Below are 25191 nucleotides of genomic sequence, written 5' to 3' on the forward strand. Positions count from 1 at the left end.
GAAGGGGCATGGCAGATGTTCTGTTAAGTATTTGCTATGTCTGATCTCAGCCTGTGTGCCGCCTCGAGGCGCGCTGTAAATCCCCACCAAGAGCAGGCTGAGGTTGGCCGTCGGGGCAGGCCTGACAAGTCCTCCTGTGGGAGCGGCTCTCCAAGGCCAAGGCTGATGGTGCCTTCCCTGGCTGATGTGAAACCACCAGGTGACCTTTGGCAGTGCGGCCAAGAAAAGCAAGTGTGCATTGTTATTTTCTTGGGAGCATTTCAGTGCAGATGGTGTGGTGCTTTCAGGTCCAACTTTTGTAAAGAAGTGTCCGGGGCGGGGGGGGGGGGGGGTGTGCCTGGGCGGCTCAGTCATTTACACATCTGACTTCGGCTCAGGTCATGATCTCATGGTTCGTGGGTTCAAGCCCCACGTCTGGCTCTGTGCTGACAACTCAGAGCCTGGAGCCTGCTTCGGATTCTGTGTCTTCCTTTCTCTCTGCCCTTCCCCTGCTCACACTCTTTCTCTCTCAAATCTAAACAAACATAAAAAAAATAATAAAAGAAAGAAGTGTCAGAGTGGGACAGACCTTCTATGAAGCACTTTTGTGAGACGAATATGCAGTAATAAGCCCCTGAGAAACAGACATCCTCAAGTCGGACTTGCACAGATAGTTGATGTTTCATAAAGTTTAGAGTTTGCCTTCTCAGGGAAAATTACATTTCCCAGTACTAAAGAAATATAGCATAAGGCTAAGGCCTACTTACTCATTAAATACCAGAAGTAACCCTATCTGTAACACACATTTCCCTGATTTCCTGGGTTCACACAGAGAAGGAAAACATTTTGAGATAACCTTGGGTGATTTTGCTTTTATGTGACAAGCCTGTTGCTAAACTCAAGTACCAAGAAAGGTTTTAAGAAACACTAGTCTGGGAAACGTGATTATCACAGGAGCCTGTGGATTTACTTCTTCTTCACCAGTAAGGCCAACCTTTCATGTCTTATTAGAAATAAAGGGCACGATATTTATTACAAGCCTGAACCGTGTAGACAGGGCAGTGACATACAAAAGCCATAAGACAGTGGCAAGCTCAAATTAATAGCCTAGTTACAGTCTATCACAAACTGGGAAGGCCTCCTTCATGTCCTGGGTTTGGGTTAAGCTGCAATCCCTACAGTAATAAGAGGTTTTGTGGACGGATGGAAACCTGATCCTCTGAAAATCCAGAACTGTTTTGGGTGTCTCAAGAAGGCAAAGCTGTCTTGGATATATATTAAAAAATTTTTTTTTAATGTTTATTTTTGACAGAGAGCGAGCGAGCATGAGAGGGGGAGGGGCAGAGAGAGAGGGAGACACAGAATTCGAAGCAGGCTCCAGGCTCCAAGCTGTCAGTGCAGAACCCGACTCGGGGCTTGAACTCACAGACCGTGAGATCATGACCTGAGCCGAAGTCGGACACTCAACCGACTGAACCACCCAGGCACCCCTTGGATATATATTTTAATTAGACACCTTAGCTTGTCCTACAAGTTAAGTGGAGGCAGAAAGACCGGGTGTCGGCACCACCCAGAACTTCTTGCAGGGGCTGCTTGACTCCTGAAGGAATATCTCTGCAGGCAGTAATTGCACAGCTTAATTCTTCTAGACCGAACCACTTCAGATTTATGCCAGTGAAAAGCAAACGTTATTTGTAAGTCATTTAATTGTGTTACTGTCTCTCAACTTTATCAGATGCTGCTGAGGCCAAGAGGGCTGCGCGCAGTCCTGTGGGATGCTTCGGAGCGCTCCCAGGCTCGTTCTAAATACCCACAGCTCTGAGACCCCAACGCTGCTGCTTTCAGACTCATAAGAAACGACTAACTTAATGGGTTCAAATGGTATTTGTCTCAACTCAGGATCCATGTTGAAGGTTGCATCTCCAGCACATTCACAACCTTGATTACAACAGAGTTCCATTAACTAGCACACACTTAAGTTCAAACCTGGTTTATTAAGTTCTTTGGTTAAATATTGTTTCTACACCCTTTTGGAGCATTTATAAGAGCAAAGATAATGCTATTTTTTAGAAAGACTGAAAACACATCTTTTGCTTTTTTTCAATGTAAAGACTGAATTTACATTGTTTGTGCACTGTTATAAATTCTTATAATTAGGCCAGACTTATAAAAAGGTAGGGCTTTTGTTGTTGTTTGTTTTGAAAAATAGATTCTCCTGGGCTAGCCGACATTGCTGTCCTGGGACCCGGACCCACAAGAGTCTCTTGGTAAAGGCTGCTCGGCACATGGTCAGGGAAGGCGGTCAGCTCATCATATCCAGACTGCACGGCTCGGTGCTGCCATCAGTCCGCAGGGCCTCTGACACATCTCTTCTGAAGACGGATAGGTTCTGGGTGAACCTGTGGAAAGAGGAAGAAAGGCCAAGGGCAGTGGCAAGGCGGAAGTTATATGAGCCTCTGGAGGATAAAGCCACTGTGGAGCTCAGAACCTTGGAGAGAGCCCCAGGTCCTGGCTGAGCTCCTGCTTCCGCCTCCAGTGCAGCCATTACTTTTGGCCACCAACACCCCCTTCTCCACCTTCCCCGGCTGGAAAACAAGGGTTACCACCATATATACCCAGACCCATTTGAGGGGTACATTTTGTGGGTGTACTATTTAAAATTAAAAAAAAAATCAAATTACACAGAGATGGTAAGGAATATAAAGGAAAGAATCAAACCTTTTGTGCCAGGCACTGGGTTGAGTTTACATATAGATTCACTTAAGTATCACAAGTCTTCCCAAAGGTAGGTATTTGTATCCTCATTTTGTGGATGAGAAAACCGGGCTTAGTGGTTCAAAAAGAGGGGGCACTGGGCTAGATTACCTGAGTTCAAATCCTGGCTCCACCACTTCTTAACTGGGTGATCTTGGATGAACATTTAACCTCTTGTCTTGGTGTTCAACTTGAGTAGCTACCTCATGGGATTGTGTGAAGTGAGAATTTACCGAGTCAGTTGAGACAATGCCTGTAAGCACTCAACACAGTGCACGGTACATGGAAAGCATCTAGTCCTTGTTGGCTAGTGCTCTCTTGAACAGGAGGGCTGTCTGACATTATTTTCAACAATCGATACTCAAATTCCCAAGCCTCAGGGCAAGCAATCTTCCCCCACCTGAGGCACCTGGGGTGTCCCCATTCATTAAGTCTCTTCTGCTGGCCTCAGAGGTTGCCCTCCTGCCTGACAGAGGATTGTGGCGTGGAACAAGCAGTCAAGGGTATGTGTTTGCAGAGTCTGTCACACTTGGCTTTGTATTGTCAGAGCCCAGGCTGGGGACTCCACCACACGCTGGCTGCAGTGGTTGCTGGAATGACTGATGATTTGCATTTCAAATGGTGAAACATTTGAATGTTGCCAAAAAGGGTGGTGCAGGCAGTTCTGGCCACCCCCCCCCCCAGCACTCCCCCCCAAAAACCATTTTCTTTCTCTATTGTTCATTATTATCTGTTTCCCCCACTAGAAGCTCTATGAGGCAAAAACCTTGAACAATTAGTTCACCACTGGTATCTTCAATACCTAGCACATAACAGATATTCAGTAAAATTTTGTGCTCTAAAAAAATGAACAATGGAGGCATACCTGATAAGTCTCAGTTACTTTCATTTAGATCTCATTGGCAACTGTAAAACTAGGCACTCTTAAAGGTCAGGCAGAAGAAGGGACTAATGTTTACCATGGCTCCTATGTCCTAGGTACCATGCTTTACTACATTCTGTCATTTAAATATCACAACCAATTTTGTGGATGAGAAAACGGAGGATCAGAGCAGTTGACTGCCTTATTCGCTGCCACACAGCCTATAGAGGGCAGGGATAAAATTTAAATTGGAGTTTATCTGACCTCAAAGCTTGTGCCTGTTCAAATGCCAGGAAGCTTTCCTTGTCCCTCATGGCAGATCTGAGCTTTCCTTCTTTTGACCTTCTCAGTGAGTTATTTTCCCTACCTTGTGCTGGATTATAAAGTGCATAAGGGCACAGGCCGCATTTTGTTCATCTCTGCATCCCTAAATAGTGCCTAGCATGGTGCTTTAAAAAAAGCAAATACCTAGTAATATTTACTGGATGGAAATAAACCGTGTTTAGGGTTACGAGGTGTAACAGAAGTGTCACATCTATATGTGAGCTGTGTTAAGCACAACCCCAGTTCATTTCCACAAGCCAGAGATGTTGGGCTTACTGCACAGTGCTTACCTGTCTCTGTTCTTGGTGGACAGGCTCTGTTCCACGCCTTCCATCAGGTTCCTGAAGCACTGGGCCAGGACCTCCTGCTTGGGGAGAGGCTGGCTGTTGATCAGGCTTGCCCTCAGTTCGCTGAAATACTGTGGGGAGACGGAACAACCTCAGGGCCCTGACTTCAAACCTGGGCCCCGAGAGAGCTGTGGGGGAGGAGTTCTACCTGCTCCATCTGCTTAGTGCTCCTGACTCTCAGGGAAGCTCTGGTCCAGGCCCCACTTTGAACTTTAAGCCTTCAGAGAAAACCAAGGCAGTAGATACATTGCTAGGTATAAACTGTATTGTCCCTTCTCATAAAAATTTCTTGCTATAATTATTCTATGGTTACTGAACAATTTAGGTCCTCTGTGGGGGACCGAGCATGTGAAGGTCTTCCTGACTCTCCTCTCCACTCATCACAGAAAGGCTGAAAGGAAAGAGGAAGGGCCTTTCAGGCTGAGGCAAAGAACTTAACAGGGAGAACTTGGGGTGACTGGAGGAAAAGGCCCAGGTATCCCCCCTCAGGCTGCATCATCATCTGGGCTTTAGTGAATCACTTCTCAAACAACCCCAGACTTTGTCCCAAGTCCCTGTCCCCTGGGTTAGGCTGGATCTGCTCTGTTGAGGCAGGGTGCTAAAGGGGCTTGCATAGCTCTGGGAGCGCATTCCTGAACTAGGAAATCCACCTGTCATACCTGGTCACAAAGAACTACACAACCCCTTCTCCTCTCCTGGGGTCCGCTGGCTTTTACACAAACACAAGCTCTCGTGCTTACACACAGATTCTAATCATTGGAAACAGCTTAATTTTGGCACAAAGACAACATTTTGTCAGTCATGTGTTTATCCTTCCAAGCCCAAACAGCATGATATTTAATTTCCATCATACATTAAAACGGCCCACATCAAAAACACATGTAATTAATATGTAGTCAGACTAATACTTAAATACTATATATCAGAGGCATTACACTTAAACCACAATGTCTTCTTGAACAAGATTGGGAATGCACAAAACTACTTATTTTTCCCTTTTATAATGATGCAGTGACTCACACCAAATAGAAAATTATTAGTTTTTCATCCCAAACCGTGAAATATTGCCTCCATCAGTAAAGTATAATATTGTGATGTCATAAGCTTTTTCTAAACACTGAATTTGCCCTTATTCCCTCTCAATCATTTTAAAAGAACTGCTCTCTTTTATAGAGCTTGGATTTAAATCACAATAACACCAAGGGAAGATGAATGACAGTGCTATTGAATGTGGCTAAAATTGGATACTTCGGCACAGGTGAATGATGAGACAGCTCTTCTCTTTTTGATATATTTTCTTCTTCTATTAGTTTCCTTCCAAGGCTGGGATTTCAGTTTGAATTTTAATGTATGCGGCTGCCTCTAATCTCACTGTCTTTCTCCCCAGTACTATCTTATTGTATAGACAATTCATTCTCCTGAGCAGTAATGTACTGTTCCTACTGACTGCTGGGGAGACAGGGGTGGGTTCGAGAGGAAGCTGGAGGGCCTGGGAAGCAGCCCAGGGTGGTGAGTACATTTAACAAGCTGGAGACTCGTGCTCCCAGGTGAAGGGTGCTGGCTCTGCGGTGAGTCCCTGAGGGCCACTACAGTGCAGGGCACTGGGGATCCCAAATATAAGAGGGAGCCAAGCAAGAAGCAGGAGAGTCGTAGCTCAGAATTCCCCTGGAAACAGAAGAGGGGAGTGAGGCTGAGCTTGAAGAATACTGAGCAAACCACCTGCCAATGCGTGGGGAGTGCTGGGTTCCAGGAGAGCTGGTCTTGAGGCCTCCACTTACCTGATGAAGATCTTTGGGGAAGGGCCTGCTGGGGGAACATGGCCTTGCCTGGGGTGGCTTGAGGTCCCAGCTCAAGCTCCGTTGTTCCTTCTGTTCTTGTCACAGCTTGGCCTGGCGCACAGCTACTCCCTCCCCACAGTGAACCCCTCCCATGGACCTTCCTGCGATCACACTCACCTTCTCGTTTAGCAGGATGAGCCCCAGGAGAGGCCTGGATACTGACCACTGGTTCCGACAGTCTTCAAAGACAATGGTGTTCATGAGGACAGACATCATCTAGAAGACAGAGTCATATGAAGACCCTGGCCCAGAGGTCCCCCCAGTCCCAGGTCTTTATTGTGCTTACCTTCTACCCCTACATTTTGCCAACAGCCATGAGGGCTCTTCCTGGACCAAGAGCTTTGACTCTGTGAGCCTATAATGCTGCATGTAGGAACTCTTGGCCAGCTCCCTGATAAGAGTTCCCACCACCAAAAGCTTTGGTGAGAACCTTCTGAGTGGGCAGAAGTCAGAGGTTACGAGGCTAAGAGGATCAGTCTCTGCCTCCCAACCCTGGTATGCTGTCCTCCATGCTAAATCGCCAGGTAAAAGCCCAGCTCACCCTCCTTTCTGCCTCTCATTTCACCACAGGTCAAGTTATGAAGGGGCAACATCTCTCAGAGGGAGGGAGAAATGGGATACATTCCATGTGACCTCGTAATATCCCGTTTCCTACTGGCTCAGGCTCATTTGGTCTTCCCTAATTCACTTACTCCCTTCACTTTTACATGTACATACCCATCCATCCTCTTAAGTTCAAAGTCTGCAAGACACCTAAAGAGAACAGGCATCTACCGCAACCTCTGCCCTGAGGAGGTAGAAGCTTCCTGGGGCAGAGCACAGAGCAGAGAGATAGCCAGAAATCAGGCTCGGCCAAGTGCAATGGGCTACCAGCAGAGGGACGGATGCTTCTGGGTCTCTGAGAAGTCAGGGAAGGTTCCACAGAGAAGGTACAGTTTAGGGGGCGCATCATAAATGCATTCTAGGCAGAGAGGGCAGCAAAAGAGGAGGCTAGGAGTGAACTGAGTGTGGCAGGAGAAAAGAGACGGGGGCCAGAAGCAAGACCCCAGGGTCAGGCTGGCAGACCATGCTGAGGAGCTTGGACTTCATCCGGATGAAGTGGGAGCCAGTGGTGGGTTTGCGGCAAAGGAGAGACACGCTCAGATTTGCACTTAAGCAAGATCCCTCTGGGGACATGCAGAACGTGTACTTTTGCAGGTGACAGGACAGAAGGAAGCCCGGGGATGGGGCTGCCGCAATAGTCTGGGCAAGTGGCCGTGAAGCAAGCTGCGTTCACCTATGTGGAGCTGATGGCACACTTTCCTTGCCTTGGACTCTTTACCGCCCACCTCTAGTCCTTCTGTTTCTGCAGCTTCAGAGCCCCTGTCCCACAAAGAGCACAGGGGGAAATGGCAATTACGTGGCAAAGGCTACCCCACGTGACCCTTGACTGGGCTTCAGTGACGTCTGCTTTCGTTGCTGCACTGCTGCAATCCAATTTGCCCTGTGATCTCAGGCCAGTTATGGAACCTCTCCCTCTCTCTGTGTCACTTGCATTAGCCATAAAGAGGGAAATAATAATCCAGCACAAGAAAGTTCTGAGAATCAAATGAGATGGTAGAAATAGAAAGTGTTGCAAAGAGTAGAAAGTGCCATAAACATTTAAGGTATGTGATAACAACAGTAATGAGCATCTTTGTAGCTCTAAACATTTGCTACCCCATATATCATCATCATCCTAACAGTTAGGCTGGTTGCAAATGAAATCTGCCAATTCCATATTTATTGTATGTCCAGTCTCTCTGGGGAGAGGCAGGTCTTAAAGCCCGACGTGGTGAACATCGTTTGCAGATTACATGTTTTCATGTACAATCTAACAAGCGACCCAAAGTCATACAGCCACAAATTAAATTGACAAGCAAAACTAACAGATCTATGGAGACAGTCTAAAATATTATGGGCTTCAGAATCTGAAGGCAGAATGGATATTTTAATGGAAAAGATTAAAGTTAGAAGCACCAAACTCCTCTAGTAACTGACAAAGCATCCTGAAGCGATGTGCCAATTACTTTATACAGTTCTCCTGTGGATTCATTTGTCTGAATGCATGTATTTATGTCTGTAATAAGTAAGGAGATGTTTGAATAAAATACTTTTCTAAAAATAAAGTTGGCTAAAGTGTCTGATTTTTGAAAAAAATGTTTTACTCTTCCAGAAAAATGGGAATTAGTGAGCAAATCTGCTCAAGTGGTATTGACACGGCAGCTCGTTTCCAGAATTCTTTTTTTTTTTTCTTCTTTCCAATAATCCTAGAGGGTACAGGGGACACAGCTCAAGCAATGTGGCAAATTCCTTTGCATAAGCTCTCCCTCTCCCCATATGGGAGAATACTGGGTAAAATGCTTAAGTACAGAATCCTGATCCAGGTACTGCAAAATCTCTCGTGGAAGGCTCTCTGGTTAATGACACGAACAGACGAAGACTGAAAGGAGAGAGCCCTTGGCAACTCTGCCCCAGCCCACCTCAGCCTGCGCAGAGTCGCAAAGCACCACAGGATTTAGTGGTGCTGTGAGCGGGGCCTCTACTCCCCCAACTTCTGCTCACTTCCCATACTGTTACAGGATGGCTGGAATGGCCATTTTAGATATGTCCAACCAAGGCTGCATTTTTCAGGGCCCGTGTCCAACACATACATTATCCACTGTATTATCCCAAGCAGCTAATACACCCAACCAGGGGAGCAGCCATTTGGGAAGGGGAGCTGTGTGGCTTGGTCCACTTAGAAAAACCATACTCCCCATTGCTTCAGCACTTACTCCTTCCCCTTCTGTCTTCCCACAGGCATTGACGTGAGCTTGTAGGAAATTTCTCTCAATGAAACAAAACCAACATCGTATGGTAGGGACAGGCTTTGGAGCCAGTCAGAAATGAGGCCAAATCTGGCCCTGCTCCTTACCTAACCTAGGATGTTGGGCAAGTCATTTCACTTCTCTGAGCCTTTATTTCCTTACCTATAAAATGAGGGATTACAGCAACTACTCTGAAGGGCTGCTTTGAGGACTGATTTCCTTCGTCTATATCAAACATTTTGTTCTGTGTTTGCCACATAGTAGGCACTCAATAATTACCAGTGTTCCTTTACTGCAACTATGGTTTCCCTCTTTGGTGTGATCCAGTAGAATTTCACGGTTCAAGGAAGAACCCCATTTCATGTCTTGATTATGTCCAGATCCATGAGATTACAGTCTCCTCGCAATTATCTAAATTTACTAAGAGTTGCAATAAAAAAATAACCTACCATAGGAAACAGTCCAAAAAGCAGCCCTATTTGGTCTGGCACATGTATTAGCATGGAGTTTGAATGACAGTGTTTCTGCTGTTCTGAAAACTTGTAATCTTCCAAAAAATACAAAGCTACTACAAATATCTGACCTGGAAAGAAAAAACAAACTAATGTTGGGGCGCCTGAGTGGCTCAGTCGGTTAAGCGTCCGACTTCAGCTGAGGTCATGATCTCACAGTTCGTGGGTTTGAGCCCCACGTTGGGCTCTGTGCTAACAACTCAGAGCCTGGAGCCTGCTTTGGATTCTGTCTCCCTCTCTCTCTCTGCCCCTCTCCCGCTTGCTCTCTGTCTGTGTCTCAAAAAAACAAAATAAAACAACAAAAACAAACAAAAAAACCAAAACATTAAAACAAATTAAAAACAAACAAAAAAACCCAAAGTAATGTTGTGTCATCTGGATCTCTGTTCACTCCTCAGCAACTCTCCTATGTTCCCACCCTAAGATGCTTTGGGCACAAGCCCCAAGCCAAGTGGACTTTGCGACCCGAAAATGCTGGGTCGCACTCTCCCTACCACAAGGTGGTAACTCCATGCTCTCACTTCAGATGCTTCCTGTTCTGTCTCCTGCTGATGCAGAATAAGCAAAGATGTGGTTTGTGTTGAATGCTTTGCTGCTAGATGGTGAGTATGTACTCTAAAGAAATTGGAGGCCCAGTGGATCTAGAAGCTGGTAGAGCGGGATGGCTGGGGTCACATGGCCGGAGTGAGTGTGGGGTTATGACTGGTAGTGAGACTTGTCTGTAAACTCCTGGGTGCAGGGACCATGGGGCGGTGGCGGGGGCTGTTCTCTGTGTCCCCAGTGACCAGCATGGCATCTAGCACACACCAGAGGCTTAGGAAACAGCTACTGAATGAAAGAATGAATATGCGAATAAATGAATGAGAAAGGATGAAATCAACTATCAAGAGCGTATAAGGAGCTAAAGAACCGAAAGAGGATTGTATAAAACACAGAGTTCTGGCCTCAATCTCTGGCTAAAATCTGAAATGGATAAATATCTAAACCAATACACTGTTTGTTTCCAAGGATCTGGCCTTTGTGCTCAGAGCCTGAGAACTCTTCTAAGTCCCTGGTGTCCCTCGAGCCAGCAGCTCCCAGGGAAAGCCCTCAGTGGGGGGGCTTCCGGGTTACAAAGGCTGAAGGCTGACCCACTGTCTTCTCCACCAACAAGCACTTGCACCCAAGAAGCTGTGCTGGATGAGTCTTCTCACTGCCCAAAGGTACTAACAGTTACTGTTTACGGAGAGCTCAGCACTCTGTTCAGCACGTGTATACGCTGTCTCTAACCCTCAGGTAACCTTGAAGTAGGCATTATCCTCACTTCATAGACTAAGGATCTGAGGTCCTGAGTAAGTAACTTGCTCAAGGCATCAGGCTACCAGCTATCAGGAGGTGAGGCAGAACTGAGATACGTGCACAGGTCTGCCCAAGTCCAGAGGCCGTGCCTTCATCACCACCACGCCAGCCTGCCACCTGCCACTCTGGGGCTGCGTGTGAGGACCAAGACCGCCAGCAGTGGTGGTGGGGGCACTGTGTCTGGCCCCTGCTGCAGACTGCCAGGGAACGGACGGTGTGGGAGGAGAGGCTCGCTTCTGGGCATGGCTCAGTCTGGCACCATCAGCGAGCCTCCCGGACAGGCTGCCCGCACGCATCTCCTCTGTTCAGCCACCCTGCCACCTGCTGAAGAGTCAGGCAGCTGCTGGAATCCCCACAATGAGGATCCAGGGCAGCAATTCCTGGAGAGTCTGCAGATCTTCCTGCCTCCTACCTACAGCTTTTATAAATGTGGTTAACATATTTGCAGACTCTCAAGATGAACAACACTAGACATAATTAATAGATTGTCTCTGGAAAATGCTCCATTGAACGTTTTTCTAAAAATAACCATTTCCCTCCCACCAAAAGTACCACGTACATGGTAATTTACATTAACATCATTGAAAACATTAGTAAATTAAGCTAATTTCTTTTGAGTTACAATGTTCCCTACAAGGTGAACACTTTTCACTGTTCATGTTCTTAGAGCCTACTGAATAATACAACTAAACACTATTCCACAGAGTTCTAAGAAATAGATGAAAACATTCTAACCCTGCCTCTTGCTCCCCACCTGTATCAGAGAGACAAAAACTGAACCCGAGTAACGCTATGAGCCCTGATACTGCGGGGATCAAATCCTCAATATAGTTAGGGAGGTCCAGCTCTTCCCTCTCTATCCCCGCCTCTTTTTCTCAGGGTCACACACATTTTCGTTATGCTGCAACTTTGCTGCCTCTTGATCAGGGAAATGGAAAATGGGGATGGCACAAGAGTAATCTGTCCTGTCTGAAAGGTGGTGCAAAGAGGGCCTGAGAAGGAGGCTTTGGTTTGACAAAGGAAGGACAGCCAGAGGACAGGTGAGAGGCCAAAGATGAAGTCTCCCTGTGCCCTGATCTAAATGGGGCGGGGGAGGAAGACAAAGCAAGGATGGTCAGAGCTGTGCCCAAGAGGTGACTTAATCTGTTAGGTTAGGGGCCTTAATGGGAAGAGGAGTAGAATACAAAATTACCCGTACCCCTGGCCAAGCTAGATTGTTCTTGATTTTGATGCAATGAGTTGGTGATGTCTGAGGAACAACCCATAATAACAAACCGAAGAGCTGCTTCTGAGTCTCAGGAAGCTCTTGGTACACGAAATTGGCCTTTCAGAAGGCCGGTGAGACAGGAGGGGGAAGGTTGGCCCTAGCTAAAAACACTGACACAAAAACACAAAGCAAAACCAGGACTGCCTGGATAGTGCAACAGGATCCAAAAGAGCAGAAAAACCTCTCACCCATCTTCACAGCAATTTTTCCGGAGTCCCGTGCCCAGAATGGAGAGCCAGAGTCTGGGAGGATCTGAACACTGCCAAAGAAGCAAAAGCTTCCAGGTTTTCAGTGCTTGTGGAAGTAAGGGAGTTGCTGTCATTACCAAGTGCTGTTCCTGAGGCCACGTGCACAGCAGATATTGAAATGTGATCCTCCTCAAATTAGATACTAGTCATCTTTAGGGAAAAGGAATCAATTGTTCTATCCGTCTGCTGTCTACCAATGTGATAGCAGTGGGATGTTATAAAAAATGAAAGCAATGGACAAATAAGTATATCTTCTCCTGCCTGGATTAACTATGCGGCACCATCTAGGTTATGTCAAATATGTGTACATATTAAACACTTTCCTAAGTTCTTATTGTGTCTTTACAGCCTCATAATAGTAGCAAGTATTCAACACGTTAAATGAAAAAAAAAATCAAGCAAAATGCAAGATGCAGTGAGCCTCTTTTTTAAAGAAACAAGATTGTAATCAATTATGGGTGACCCAGTCTCCTTTGGAAACTCATTTGGGAGTCCTGCCGATTTGGCCTTTTCACAATGCTAGCTTTGCTCAAAGTTAAAAAAAAAAAAAAAAAAGCAAAAAAAGCAAAAAAATCTCTTTACCAATAAAGGAACCACAAGACTGATTAATTCAGCTGGTTTTGGTCACAGATTAGCAGCGCATATTTCCACATCTAAACTAACAGCACTCTCTGCCTCTACCCCCTCCTTAACAGAAAGTTACAAGACGCTTTTTTCTCCAAGTGATAAATGGCCTAGAATATTAGAAAAACTCTTCCATCCATTGTAAAATCTAAGGAAATACACAACCTGGTTTTGCTGTGGTTTCAATTTTCTCCATTACCAACATTACCCCTAGTTCTCCAAACATTCATTTTAATCATAGTTTATTCGGGAAAGAATTACCTGCCAGTCTCCTGGCTTATAAGAAAGAAGATAAAGTTGGAACGAAACTTCAGGATTAATTAATTGAGAGTACTGCATGTAATGTGTCTATTTCGAACGTTACAGTGCACATCACAATGAAAACAGTTTTATTTTCCATGGTTGAAATAAATTATAATAAATAATTCATTTCAATGGCAGAGACGTACTGGAGAGCAAGAGCAACAAAATTGACTACACTACACTGTGAGTCTCATTCTTGAATCTTCATTATCCATTTGAAACTTTTTACGAGTAGTAAATCATATTTCAAGTGGCTGCAGATCTCATAAAGCTGCTTGCTGCATTAAAATAAAACCAGAAAACCTGGGGCACTGGAAGGCTGTAGGGTTTGCCACTCAGCATTATTTGGGAAACTCTCACTCTTCTCTTGCCAGCATCAGACAGAACACTTCTCCATCTGATGTAAAAATTAAGCATCAGTTGTCAAAAACATCGTCTGTGTTTCTCTGGGTGGGAATGTTGGGAAAATCTGTACATAGAGGAATAGCCTTCAACTCCGAAGCCATTTTCTTATGATTTTTATTCCCGAGTGACTGCCACACAGCCAGATTCTTGAACCTCTAATGGCCTATACTGGCTTCTGGTGGCCCCTAAATTAGCAAACATGTACAAGCTCAAAAGAGACTCCCAAAGGCACACGTGCTGTTCTGCCCCAAGACCAGTCAATCTTCATAGGGTGGGTGATATTTAACTTGAATTTTAAAAGATGCGTATCTTAAAATGAATTTTGAATTTTTAAAAGATGCAGTGCCTGCGTGGCTCAGTCGGTTAAGTGTCCGACTTCGGCTCAGGTCACGATCTCACGATTTGTGAGTTCAAGCCCCGTGTTGGGCTCGGTGCTGACAGCTCAGAGCCTGGAGCCTGCTTCGGATTCCGTGTCTCCCTCTCTCTCTCTGCCCCTCCCCTGCTCACTCTCTGTCTCTCTCAAAAATGAATAAACATTAAAAAATAAATTAAACCCCCCCCCCCCACATCATTAAAAAAAAAAGATGCATATAAGCATCACCAGAGAAGAAGAATGTATTAGAAAGAGGACATAGAAGGAGAAAAGACAAAGCACACAGGGCTTGGGATGTTTTGAGGGGACAGTCAGCCCCTGCAAGGGAAGCTTCTGAGAGACCTTTTTTGAATGGAAAGGATCAGAGCCAAGGGCAGGGAGCTGAAGGCTGGGCCGAATCCAGGCTCTAAAAGGCCTTTGCTGTCACGCTAAATGCAGAAGTGAGTTTGGACCAGTACCTAAAGGGTAGCCTTCAAAGGATTTCTGAAGAATGCTGAGCTCTGGGATCTAGAACAATGACCAATGGGAGACTGAGGCGTGGCAACGATGGGTCCGGAGAAATGGTAAGGGCCCCAGCAAGGCTGGTAGCAGAGAGAGAGAGAAGTGGTCAGAACCCTGGAATGCATATCCCATTTTCTTCCCAGGCAATGACAGCTTTCCAAGAAACACAACCTGCCACTGAAGCTGTAGATAAAGTGAGAGCTTTAAGAGCGTGGCCTCAAATGCAAGACCCACCGGTGGGGAGAAGGGCCTGGGGGCTAGACTGTCCCTGTAGTGCTAAATGCAGTGGAGGGGCCGCCGCTGTCCCACAGCCCAACGGCCCGGCAATGAACTCGGGAAGTAAGGAGCAGTGGAATGAACCCCAACCAGAGTGCATAAACACGCACGACAGAGAAAAGTACAAACACACGTTTATATTAAGTATTCGGTGATAAAGTAGACTCTAACTGAGGCCATTCAAAATCAGGGAAGGGAGTGGGAAATAGCATGAACGGTCATCACAACATTTCCCAATGAATCTTGTATTTCAAAACAGAGCAACATAAGGCCTAATGGCACGAGGGCATCTCATGCAGTCATCAAAGCAGAGTGCAATGAATATTGTATTTCATAATAAATATATTATCCTTACAGTAGGAGTTTCCATGTTTCACTGCCTCTCATCTGTCACTACATTCTCCCTGATTTCCTGAAGGGATTTAGTTAGATGGACCTAAAAATCTTCATAACCAACAGTGGAGGATTATTTTACTTATTATGTTCAAATGACTTTGTGTGGAGAGAAAAAAAAAGTATTTTTGTGGCACATTCACAGGGCCCTCAGAAGCATTTTCCATTAAAGATTGGTCTAGAGTTTATGTTGAAACCACAGAGGACAGCATGCTGCCTTTCAGATTTGAGGGTTTTTATTTATAGTCATCTAAATGGCATAGAGTGCTGGCCGGGAGGCCAAGGGGATGATTCAAAGATGTTACTGAGATTTGGAAGCTCTTTTGTCCTAATAATTACATAGGAAGCCTAAAGAATGATAGGGATAGCACCTCGTTCCTTAACTTATTCAGACATTTACCAACCACCTACTTTGTGCCAGGCTCTGTGTCACACCCTGCGGACATACAGATGAACAAGGCACAGTCCCAGCCCTCGAAGAGCTCACAATCAAGTAGGGAACGAGACACACAGCATGACAACACAGCATAGCAAGTGCCACAGAAGCTTGCACGGGAGGCTCTAAGAGACCAGAGGAGGCTGACTTACTCTGCCTCGGGGTGGGGGACAGGCAAGGAAGTCTGCACAGGTGACGTGCGGAGGGAGCTGTCGTAGAGAATAAGCAAAGTCTGACAGGCAGTCAGGTTGGCAGAAGGGCGAGCAGGTACAAAAGTCTGGAGAAGTATTTGGGGGGATGGCGAGCAGTTCTGTGGGACTGGAGAGGGTGTGAGGGGGCTGGTGGTGGCAGAGGAGGATGATCAGGTAGCCGGGGCCAGATCTTGTGAAGGGCCTAGTAATGTGTGCTAGAGCACATGGGTCTTATCTTGCAGGAAATGGGGTGCCACTGAAGTTGAATGAATCTGGCAGTGACACAGGAGAAGGGCAAAGCTGGTGTAGCTGTTCACCGGACGGTCTGAACCCGTAGGAGGCCTGGGCCATCCGACTTCCCCCAATAAAATGCATCTCTGTTCCTGTCCTGGGATTGGGAGAGCACAGACATGGAAGGTTACCTGCTTGGGTTCTGCACCTCAGTGAGGACAGAGCCTGGCTCCTTGTTTGCTGGCTCTGTTGCCAGTACCCTGAGAAATGGCGTTGCCATTACTTCCCTTGGCCCACAGCACATAACTTAATAGTGTCCCTTGTCAGGAATGGTTCTCTTTGTCAGGAAGCTTTTTATTGATGTTCAACCTTCATTTTCCCTTTCTTAATAATATCCCATTATGCCAATACTCCATTGTGCCATGCTAAGTAATTCCCTTTCCTCCTTGGCATTTACATCTTCCAAGTATTTATAGACTTATCAAATGCCCCATTTAGTTGTCACTTAGGCAGGCTATACATATTTAGCTTCTTTAATCTGGCCCCATAAGCCAGCCCTTCCATTCTCCTAAATCACTTGAGTTCTTTCCTCCAGGTTTCTGTCAATTTGTTTCCAGCCCTTCTGTAACACAGGGGGCTCGGGAAAGAGACGGGGTTGGGGAGGGAGGATTTGTTCCTTCTGAGGGATAAGAACCCAACATTTGCTGAGGGCAGACCTTCTTCCTTAAAGTGCAAACTCCAAAACAGGCCAGGCCTCTGGAGGGCCATGAGCCCCGCTTGATGTCTACTAGCTTTCTCTCGTCTGCACACGTTTCAAGTCACTAATATTCTACTAGCAGCTCTCATTACGTGCTGGGCGCACACAGGCGACACGTGTGTTAAGTGCCTACTATGTGTCAGGTGCCCTGCTAGGGGCTTCTCCTTCCTTCTTCTCTCCCTCTTCATTTCTCATGCTTATTCGATGAATGCTCAAAGAATTACTGAGCTCCTACTATGTGCCAGGCACAGCACGGTGGCACAGAATTGAAATGTGGTCCTTGTGGCCTTAAGAAACTTGGGGCACCTGGGTGGCGCAGTCGGTTAAGCATCCGACTTCAGCCAGGTCACGATCTCGCGGTCCGTGAGTTCGAGCCCCGCGTCAGGCTCTGGGCTGATGGCTCAGAGCCTGGAGCCTGCTTCCGATTCTGTGTCTCCCTCTCTCTCTGCCCCTCCCCCGTTCATGCTGTCTCTCTCTGTCTTAAAAATAAATAAACGTTGAAAAAAAAATTAAAAAAAAAAAAAAAGAAACTCATGGAGCCTAAGTATTTATCAATCTCTTATTGCCCACCCATCAAGTTGTTTCCTTCCAATCTTCAAGGGTCTCTGAGAAAGGGTCATCATGCACTTAACTCTAATTGACGCTTTTAGTTTCCCGAGTGAACTTCTTTGTCCTATCTAAAACTAGATGCCACATTAAGGATGGGCATTAACACAGCTCTTGCATAGGATTTTCTTTCTGGTGGTTCTCTCTGGGGCCTAAGAGAGTTCCCTCCAGGCCTTGCACTTCCCATCACTCCTTCTTAGCAGTTTACTTTACATGCCGTATTCACATGACCTCAACTAAGTATGCACTGAATGTTCCTCTTTTCCACAGTAGTGATGTTCCAAGTTATGGGGTAGGCTGAGGAGTGACAGAATGGGAAAGAGCTAAGGCAAGGAGTCTTGGCTACAGTCTTGGGGAGTCTGGGCATGAGACCACAGGAGGGACTAGTTCAACTACCTGATCCTGGGGGCCAGCTCCAGCAAGGTGCAGAATTGCCCTGGCTGAGTTGCTGGTATCTCTGAAGAGGTAAGGTAACTTTGCCAAGTAGCATCACTGGTATTCAAAGCCAGGTACGCTGACTGCACAGTCTGTCTGCTCTGATTGCTGTAAAGCAGAAAATCCTCAACGAATACAGAATGTGCAATTAGACAGCTCTGAAGGAGGACAGCATTTCGTCAAGTCTTTGCTTTATCCCTATGCATGGGATAAAGCATGCATGCTTTATCCCTAAGCATGACAAGGGATAAAGAATTAACATGCAGAAGTTCTTTTTGGTTGCAAAGCAGACAAAGTAGCAGTAACTCATGACAGGTCAGAGGATTAAGGAACTTTTACCTTGTTCTGCCAGCAGAAATCAGATTGTAATCAAATAAGAAGCTTTCTTTAACATACTACATGAGCTCATAGCCTCACCAAGTGGTTGCTGCTAGTTAAAAACTTTCCAACAGTTAAGACAGAAAATGAATACAAAAGTTCAGTTCACATCTCTAGCACACACATTATTAACCGTTCAAGTAGGTGAAAAACCAGTAATAACTGTAAAATCAATAAATCACACCATCATCAAGTTGACCCTCACTTTATACAGTGCCGTTCCTTCAAGAATCTCAAAGAGCTTCTCATACCATTCACAATGCCACTTGGGGAAATACAGGTGGGAGAAATGCCAGGAAAGAAGAGTAGGTGAAGGCCCTGGGAGGCCCTGATAACATAAAAACTGTCAGATCCAGAGACAACAAAGCCTTAGTTATTACATTCTAGGTATTGCTATTTACTGGCTGGGTGATGTTGGGCAAATTATTTCGCCTCTCTGAACCTCTGCATTCTTGTCCCATATGGGCACTGTGGATTTCACTTGTTGATGTACTCGTTTTCCCAAGTTAAGAAAATAAACCATATTGGCCCTACCCTCCCACCAGAGTTGCTGTGAGATTCAGAAGAGGCTTTAGGTGTTAAGACATATAAATGGAAAGGGTCCTGGAGTTTCTTTTCATTCCTGCTGTTGCAAGACGATGCCTGGAGTACACAGGAAGAGTAAGTGAGGAAAAGTCTGTTTGGGGCCAAGAATCAGATCCACATTCACACCGTGCCCCCACCCAGGCCAGTGAGGGTTTGTGATCTTGAGAATGTGTGTCACACGAACTCTAAGACAGGCAGAACACGAGTGTGGGACCAGAAAGACCCAGGTAATCTGGCTGAAGTCACGGCCTTGGGATTTCCTGGAAAGGATGTTTTTCACATTTGTATACATGAACAGCAGGTATATGCTCTCCTTAGGGAGATAAAAAAGTTAACTGGTACCTGTATATTGTTTTTCAAATTTTCCCTATTTATTGAATACCTTCTCTGTGTTAGGTGAGTCTATACTCATTGGTTCACTTTGTCCTCACACTTCTGTGAGTCAAGAATCTTTTGGCTGTGAGGACAGCAACTACTATAGACAAAACTCAGACCTAAAAGGGGTGGCCTGAGGACCCCCAGACTAGACACTGCGGGCAGGCCTCTCAACAGCTGGGAACCACAGCCGGGAAGGCTGGTGCAATCTTTCTTAGCCTCTCTCTGGGGCTGCTGATCTCCTTTGAGATCCTCCCAGCATGTTGCTGCTTTTTTCTCTTGCTGTGAACTGGCTACTTCTCTGAGCACATAGCAGAGAATGGCTCTTGGTTTTTCAAGTCTTCACGTCAAGTGAAGACCAGAGGCTGACCAACATCCTCTAAATCCACGGGAGTTTCTAAGTCTGGGGAAGAGGACTCACTGAGCCAACCTGGGTCAAGTACTTGCTTCTTATCTCATCAATTTTCAAAGGAAGGGCCCTTGGCTTAGGGATTTATAGCTGAATGAATGTTGTGCCCCCCCACCCCACCCCAGCCCGCCTTTGCACCCTCCAGCTCCACCAATCCTGTCTCTAGGTCATTTAAAAGTAATGTTGTTAAGAGCACAAGGTTCTGCTACTTATTAGCTGTATGATACCAAGTAAGCTCCCTGACTTCTTAAAGCTGCAATTAAAATACTTTGATTATAAAATGTAGAAAAGAGTATCTACCTCACAAAGTAGTGAAACTTTATAAATATAAATACAAATTATATAAATATATAAATATATTTATATATATTTAAGTACTTAGCACAGAGCCCAGCATATGATAATTATTTCTACTTCTTTTTCACCATAGTCATTCATCATCATCATCATCATCATCTGAGGTCGCTCTTCCCTAGTGACCTCTTAGGTCCTAGTGACCCTGCAGGAAATAAGCCTTCTATTATAGGATGGGGGGGAAAAATCTAGATCTTTAAGAAGGAGGTGTGGAAATTCTTTCACTTTGGAGTGGTATGATAAGGAAACACTTCCAACTCAAATCTTTTCTGGTCAAGATCATCAGCTTCTTTGTGATATCATACAAGTTTAGGATCCTTCTGGTGAGCCCCGGGCTGGCTTGGGTGTGACACAGGAAGATTGTCTCAGTGTCATTTCACATGTCACAGAAACATGGCTTAGTGTATAAAGACTGACTTGTGTTACAACTTGGGAGTGCTATTCCTAAATGACTTGAGTGTGTGAAATATGGGTAAATGCTGCTACTTGGGCTGTGTTCACATAAAAAGGGAGGTTTCATCTACAGAACTTCTGAGAGCAGACAAAATCATCTCTTTAGAACACACATTGTGAGATACTTTCCCAGAGGTGGTGTCAGTATTTAATCTGTACATTAGTAATATTCCTTGCAGAGGCTTTAAAAAAGGATACATTTAGTGAACTTTTATTCTTAATTTACAACGATAGCCAATTATGCCGATCATCATTAACGGAGAGGCTAAAAACCATCTTGCTTGCCATTTACCATATTGGGTGAGAGACTGTTATAAAGCATGACTGATTATTATTGGGCTCAATCTGTGTAAAACTGCATTTTTTCCCCATATAAAATGTTTTCTGTTTTACATGAGTGTGAAGGAAAAGGTATGGCCGTTGTTCATTTTGTACAACTCCTTTGCTATTCTGAGAATGTTTGCTGCAGACTAATAGCAAAACTGACTGTGCTAAACTGTAGATAAAAGAACGGTGACAGATTGCAGTCACTTTAATTCATAAAGAAAATACTTGGAGCCCCTGGGAATGCCAAATCAAGCCACCAGCACCCAGTGACTTCATGCTAAGTCACAAACTACATCATATATTTTAGTTTAAACACAAAGGCTAATGGGCATGTGACTTATTTATTTCAAGTTCTTCTTTATGAAGAGCTGGCTCTTTTTCTTTTTCTTTTTCTTTTTTTTTTTAGCTCTTTGGAAAACATTATACTTTCCCTATTCTATAAACATACAAATATAATTGTAAAATGACATCATTCTGTTTTCATTTAATTACCCCTGAAATGCTTTCTATTTAATATTCATTACTCAAAAGCTAATTTAAAAGAGAAAGAGATGCGACTTATTAAAAAAGATGTACTGTCATTCACAGCAATAGTTATCTAATATACAGAAGTTAATAAAGCAGATTAATCTACAAGTCCCTTTAAGCCATTCTTGAGTTTTGAACAACTGCCTCTTTGACCTTTCACCTTCATGCTGTGCACCAGTAGCAGGTGCCAGCTGTACAGAAATTATGGCTGCGCGTTTGAACGCAAAATCTTTTCTTACTTTGCTTCTGACCAGCAGCTGACCCTGTAGGAGTGATTGTTTCTGGTGCCGGCCTAAAGGCTACATAAACCAGTAGCAGATAAACAAAAGGCTACATATACCAGCTGCCTTGCCTAAGGGTACCGTCCTAGGCTGACACCTCCACTCCTTCTCCAGCGTCCCAAATTGCTCCTTGTTTGTTTCCATACATGCATTTCATCCTTGTTATATTGTGCAAGGGATGGGTGCAGGAGAAAACCCCCTAAAACAACAACAAAAAAACCGTCCCTTCCTTCGAACTTGACTTTTGAGTATTCCATGTCAAACTGTGTTATTATGATGCTAATCTAGGCCTGATTTAGCAACTTTAATAAGAGGCTAAACCCTCTTGTAATTAGATAATAAAATTTTATTATGTATTTTAATATTAAAAGTCTTAAAATCAAACTCTTCAAATCATACACTGGTACAGAACTAAGGTACTTAAATATCATAGCGCCAGAAAATGGGAACTTGAAAAAGCACATTGTGGCTAATTTTTCATTCTCAGAAATGTAAACATGGAATTCCTATGTGGTGGCAGGGAAAAAGCTCCAACACTCTTAATTATGTGCAGGGAAGAATGAATCTATTCAAGTATGAAGCACACTGTACCATTTCCAGCAACAGCGTGAGATGGCTTTGACAGTTATTTCTTGGATACAAATTACACAAGTATAAAAACAATCCCCATAATGATTAAATGCAGTTATGTACATAGGAGAATACCAGTGCAAATGGTAACATATTTAAATGGTTTTTCCTTCATTAAAAAAATTATATATGATATTAAACCATCAATCACTGCTGAGGCACAGGAGTTTAAATGTATTGTCACTGGTTGAAATAAATGACTTGGAGACTGAATTCTGGCTCACTCAATATGGTGTCTTTGCTGTTGCTTAGTCACCCAACTCTCTGCTGGTTTGGGCTACATCTGGTGGATTCCATCCCTTTCAATTAATAAGGCAAGTTATGCTATCAATGGATTACATCTTTAAACTGTGCTTAGAGGTAAAAAAAAACACATGTCCTAGTGAAAAAAAAAAAAAAAGCAAACCCAACCCTTCTCTGTTCCGTTAGCTGTTCGGAACAATATGTGAAGTGCTTATTCCTTTCTTCACCCATGTGTAGAATGAAATTTTCTTGTGGCATTCCAGCAGGATTATTATACAGTATATAATGGTATACTCTTATCTCAGCCCTACCATTTTGTTTGATTATGTAGTGATCTATGACTATGCTGGATTTGAAACATAAAGTCACCGCCTGCAGATTGTAATTCTGAAAATTAACTTTTGGGGGTTGGTTTTGCAGACGTTCATTGACTGTCACAAGGGTCAGGCTCTGCTAGATGCTGAGACATGCATCAAGCTGGATGTGATCTCTGGGGAAGAAAAGGTACTCTGTTAAAGACAGGTATGACAGTTCTGATCATAATTTGATGATTCATAAATCAAGAATAGGTTTTTATATGAACTGATTGGTCTTAAAATACTATTTGGGGGGTTATAGTTGAAATTGTCATTTGACAAATATTTCCATAACAAAAATTATAGCAAAATGGCAAAGATAGGGTATATGGCACAAAATGTGGACTAGAATCATCCTTCTAAAGATGATATCACAGATGCCATTTAAAAAAAAACATGAGCTGTGAGATCATGACCTGAGCCGAAGTCGGATGCTCAACCGACTGAGCCACCCAGGCGCCCCTGTACTTTAATTTTCTAAACTGATCTTTAGGAGTTGTGGTCACAAATTCATCACTCTTAAGAGTTTTACTCCCTTGTGGGATTTTATTTTATTTTATTTTATTTTATTTTATTTTATTTTATTTTATTTTATTTTATTTTATTTTATTTTTTCCTTGTGGACTTTTATTATATGGCTGTTATCTAGACACTTTTGTCCAGTCCTGGTCCTCTCAGATATTTCTATTTGATCCTTAGTAATTAGACTGCGTGTGTACACACAAGCGTGCGTGCATGCGCGCGTGCACACACACACACACACACACACACACACACGCATATACTTGACCAAACTGAACTTTAATTCTTGCCTCAGACAAATATGGTTATTATGAAAATAAAAAAAAATGTTTGGGAGATGTTAACTGAGTTTCATTGGCTGTTTATTGCATCCATTCTGTATGCAAAGACACAACCTAAAAGTAAATAAATGCCCTCTTTAAGTCTGAGTAGAGACTTACGTACAGAATCAAATATATGAGCAAAATAACAGCATCCTTTTTAAACAACTACTCAAAAAAGTATGCTCCAAAAATTATCAAAACATCAGCAGTGCCACATGGGATGACTGTGAGAAAGACCGGGAATCATGCTTTGCACGATCTCCGTTCCGAAATTCTCTAGGATTACATAAAACATTGGTGGAAAACCGGTAACCAGACATCCAGTGCTGGCCTGCAGAGTGTTTTTATTTTCTTGTTTTTTTAAAAATTTTCAATCAGTGGCCAACATGAAAAAAACCCTGGATTTCTGGTTCTCTTTGGGTGGGGGTGGGTAATCTCTGTATAGCTGGCAACACTGGGTCCTACTTTCTTACAGGGCAAGAATAAGCTGGGACTATGTGGAGGCTGCCCCTGTTAGGCAGGGATGTGTACACAACTTTGGTTTCTTTCCTGTCTACCTCATTCAAGTTCTCTGTGTGGCTCTGTAGGGCCTTAGTTTGTGAAACTCTGTAGAATGGAAAGGATAGGGAGAGCGATGCTCAAAGGTATTGGTTTGAGACTCACCAATGTAAGAAGCCCTTAAGAACAGCTAACGGTACCCAGTCATAGTAGTAGTAGAAGCTTCCTTTGGAAAAGAGAAGCTGTTTGTAACCAGAAAGGGATGAGAACTGGCACTCTATGCTGATGAGTCAGTAGTGAGAGTCAGGATGAAGCCTAGAGATGCATCGGGTATGGGGGACGGATATAAAGCACTTGTTGCTTCCCCACCTTCATTTCACAGCTGCCATATTGAGTCTGTCCTAGAAAAATCAGGTTAGAATGAACCTCAAGAGCTACCTCCAAGACATTAGAGAAAAGACACAGACGAACGTCATGAGACAGTTATACTGTTAGACTCTGACCTTCTCAAGGATATCTGTCCTACTCCATTTTATACTCTTGGGATCTGGCTATAGCATTAACGATAGGGTACAGGTATAGAGTAAGTTAGAGGAAGGTCTGTTCACTCTGCCGTGATGCTGGGAAGCACAAGGCTCTTCTGTACCAGCTGGCAAAGCCACCTCCCTCTCCCTTGCCCACTGCCTCTTTGGGTCACTGCCCATCTGTTTCATCCCGGCTGCAGCACAAAGTTGGGGTATAGGATGACTGCTCTAAATCACTCTACCTTAGGGATGGCCCCGGTGGGACTTACTGGAAGCTCAACTTGCCTGAGTGTAAGTGCTGAAAAAATATGTGCTACCTCTGATTAGTCGCTGCCAACAAACTATAGCTTTGCGGTTAAGCATGTCAACTCTGGAGTTCAATAGCCCCAAGTTTTAGCTTTTCCACTTACTATGTGTCACGTTGGGAAAAGTACCTAATCTTTCTGTACCTCAGTTTCTATAATTACAAACTGGTGATCGTAATACTAGCACTTCACAGAGAAACGTGATGATTAAATCAGATTACGTGTGTATGTAAGCAGCTTGAGCTATTTCTTGCACACGGTAAGCACTTATA

The 25191-nt window shown here is 44.3% G+C and overlaps 1 protein-coding gene across 6 annotated transcripts in view; it reads right to left on the reverse strand.

The window, feature by feature from the left end:
- Positions 1–1662: 1662 nt before the first annotated feature.
- The window catches only part of RANBP17 (RAN binding protein 17), a 339120-nt gene continuing 315591 nt past the window's right edge, over positions 1663–25191 (reverse strand). For 4 of the 6 annotated variants that reach the window (XM_047842084.1, XM_047841836.1, XM_047841964.1 and 1 more), the window contains 3 exons: positions 6222–6320; positions 4210–4337; positions 1663–2378 (listed from right to left, as the gene is read on the reverse strand). In XM_047842084.1, coding sequence (XP_047698040.1) covers positions 2282–2378; positions 4210–4337; positions 6222–6320 — 324 coding nt within the window. In that variant the 3' untranslated portion in view covers positions 1663–2281. Of the gene's footprint in view, positions 2379–4209; positions 4338–6221; positions 6321–25191 lie in introns of those variants that run through there. The other 2 variants (XM_047842001.1, XR_007148529.1) reach the window with 2 other exon arrangements.

This window comes from Prionailurus viverrinus, chromosome A1 (assembly GCF_022837055.1).
Source record: "Prionailurus viverrinus isolate Anna chromosome A1, UM_Priviv_1.0, whole genome shotgun sequence".
NCBI classification, from domain to species: Eukaryota; Metazoa; Chordata; class Mammalia; order Carnivora; family Felidae; genus Prionailurus; species Prionailurus viverrinus.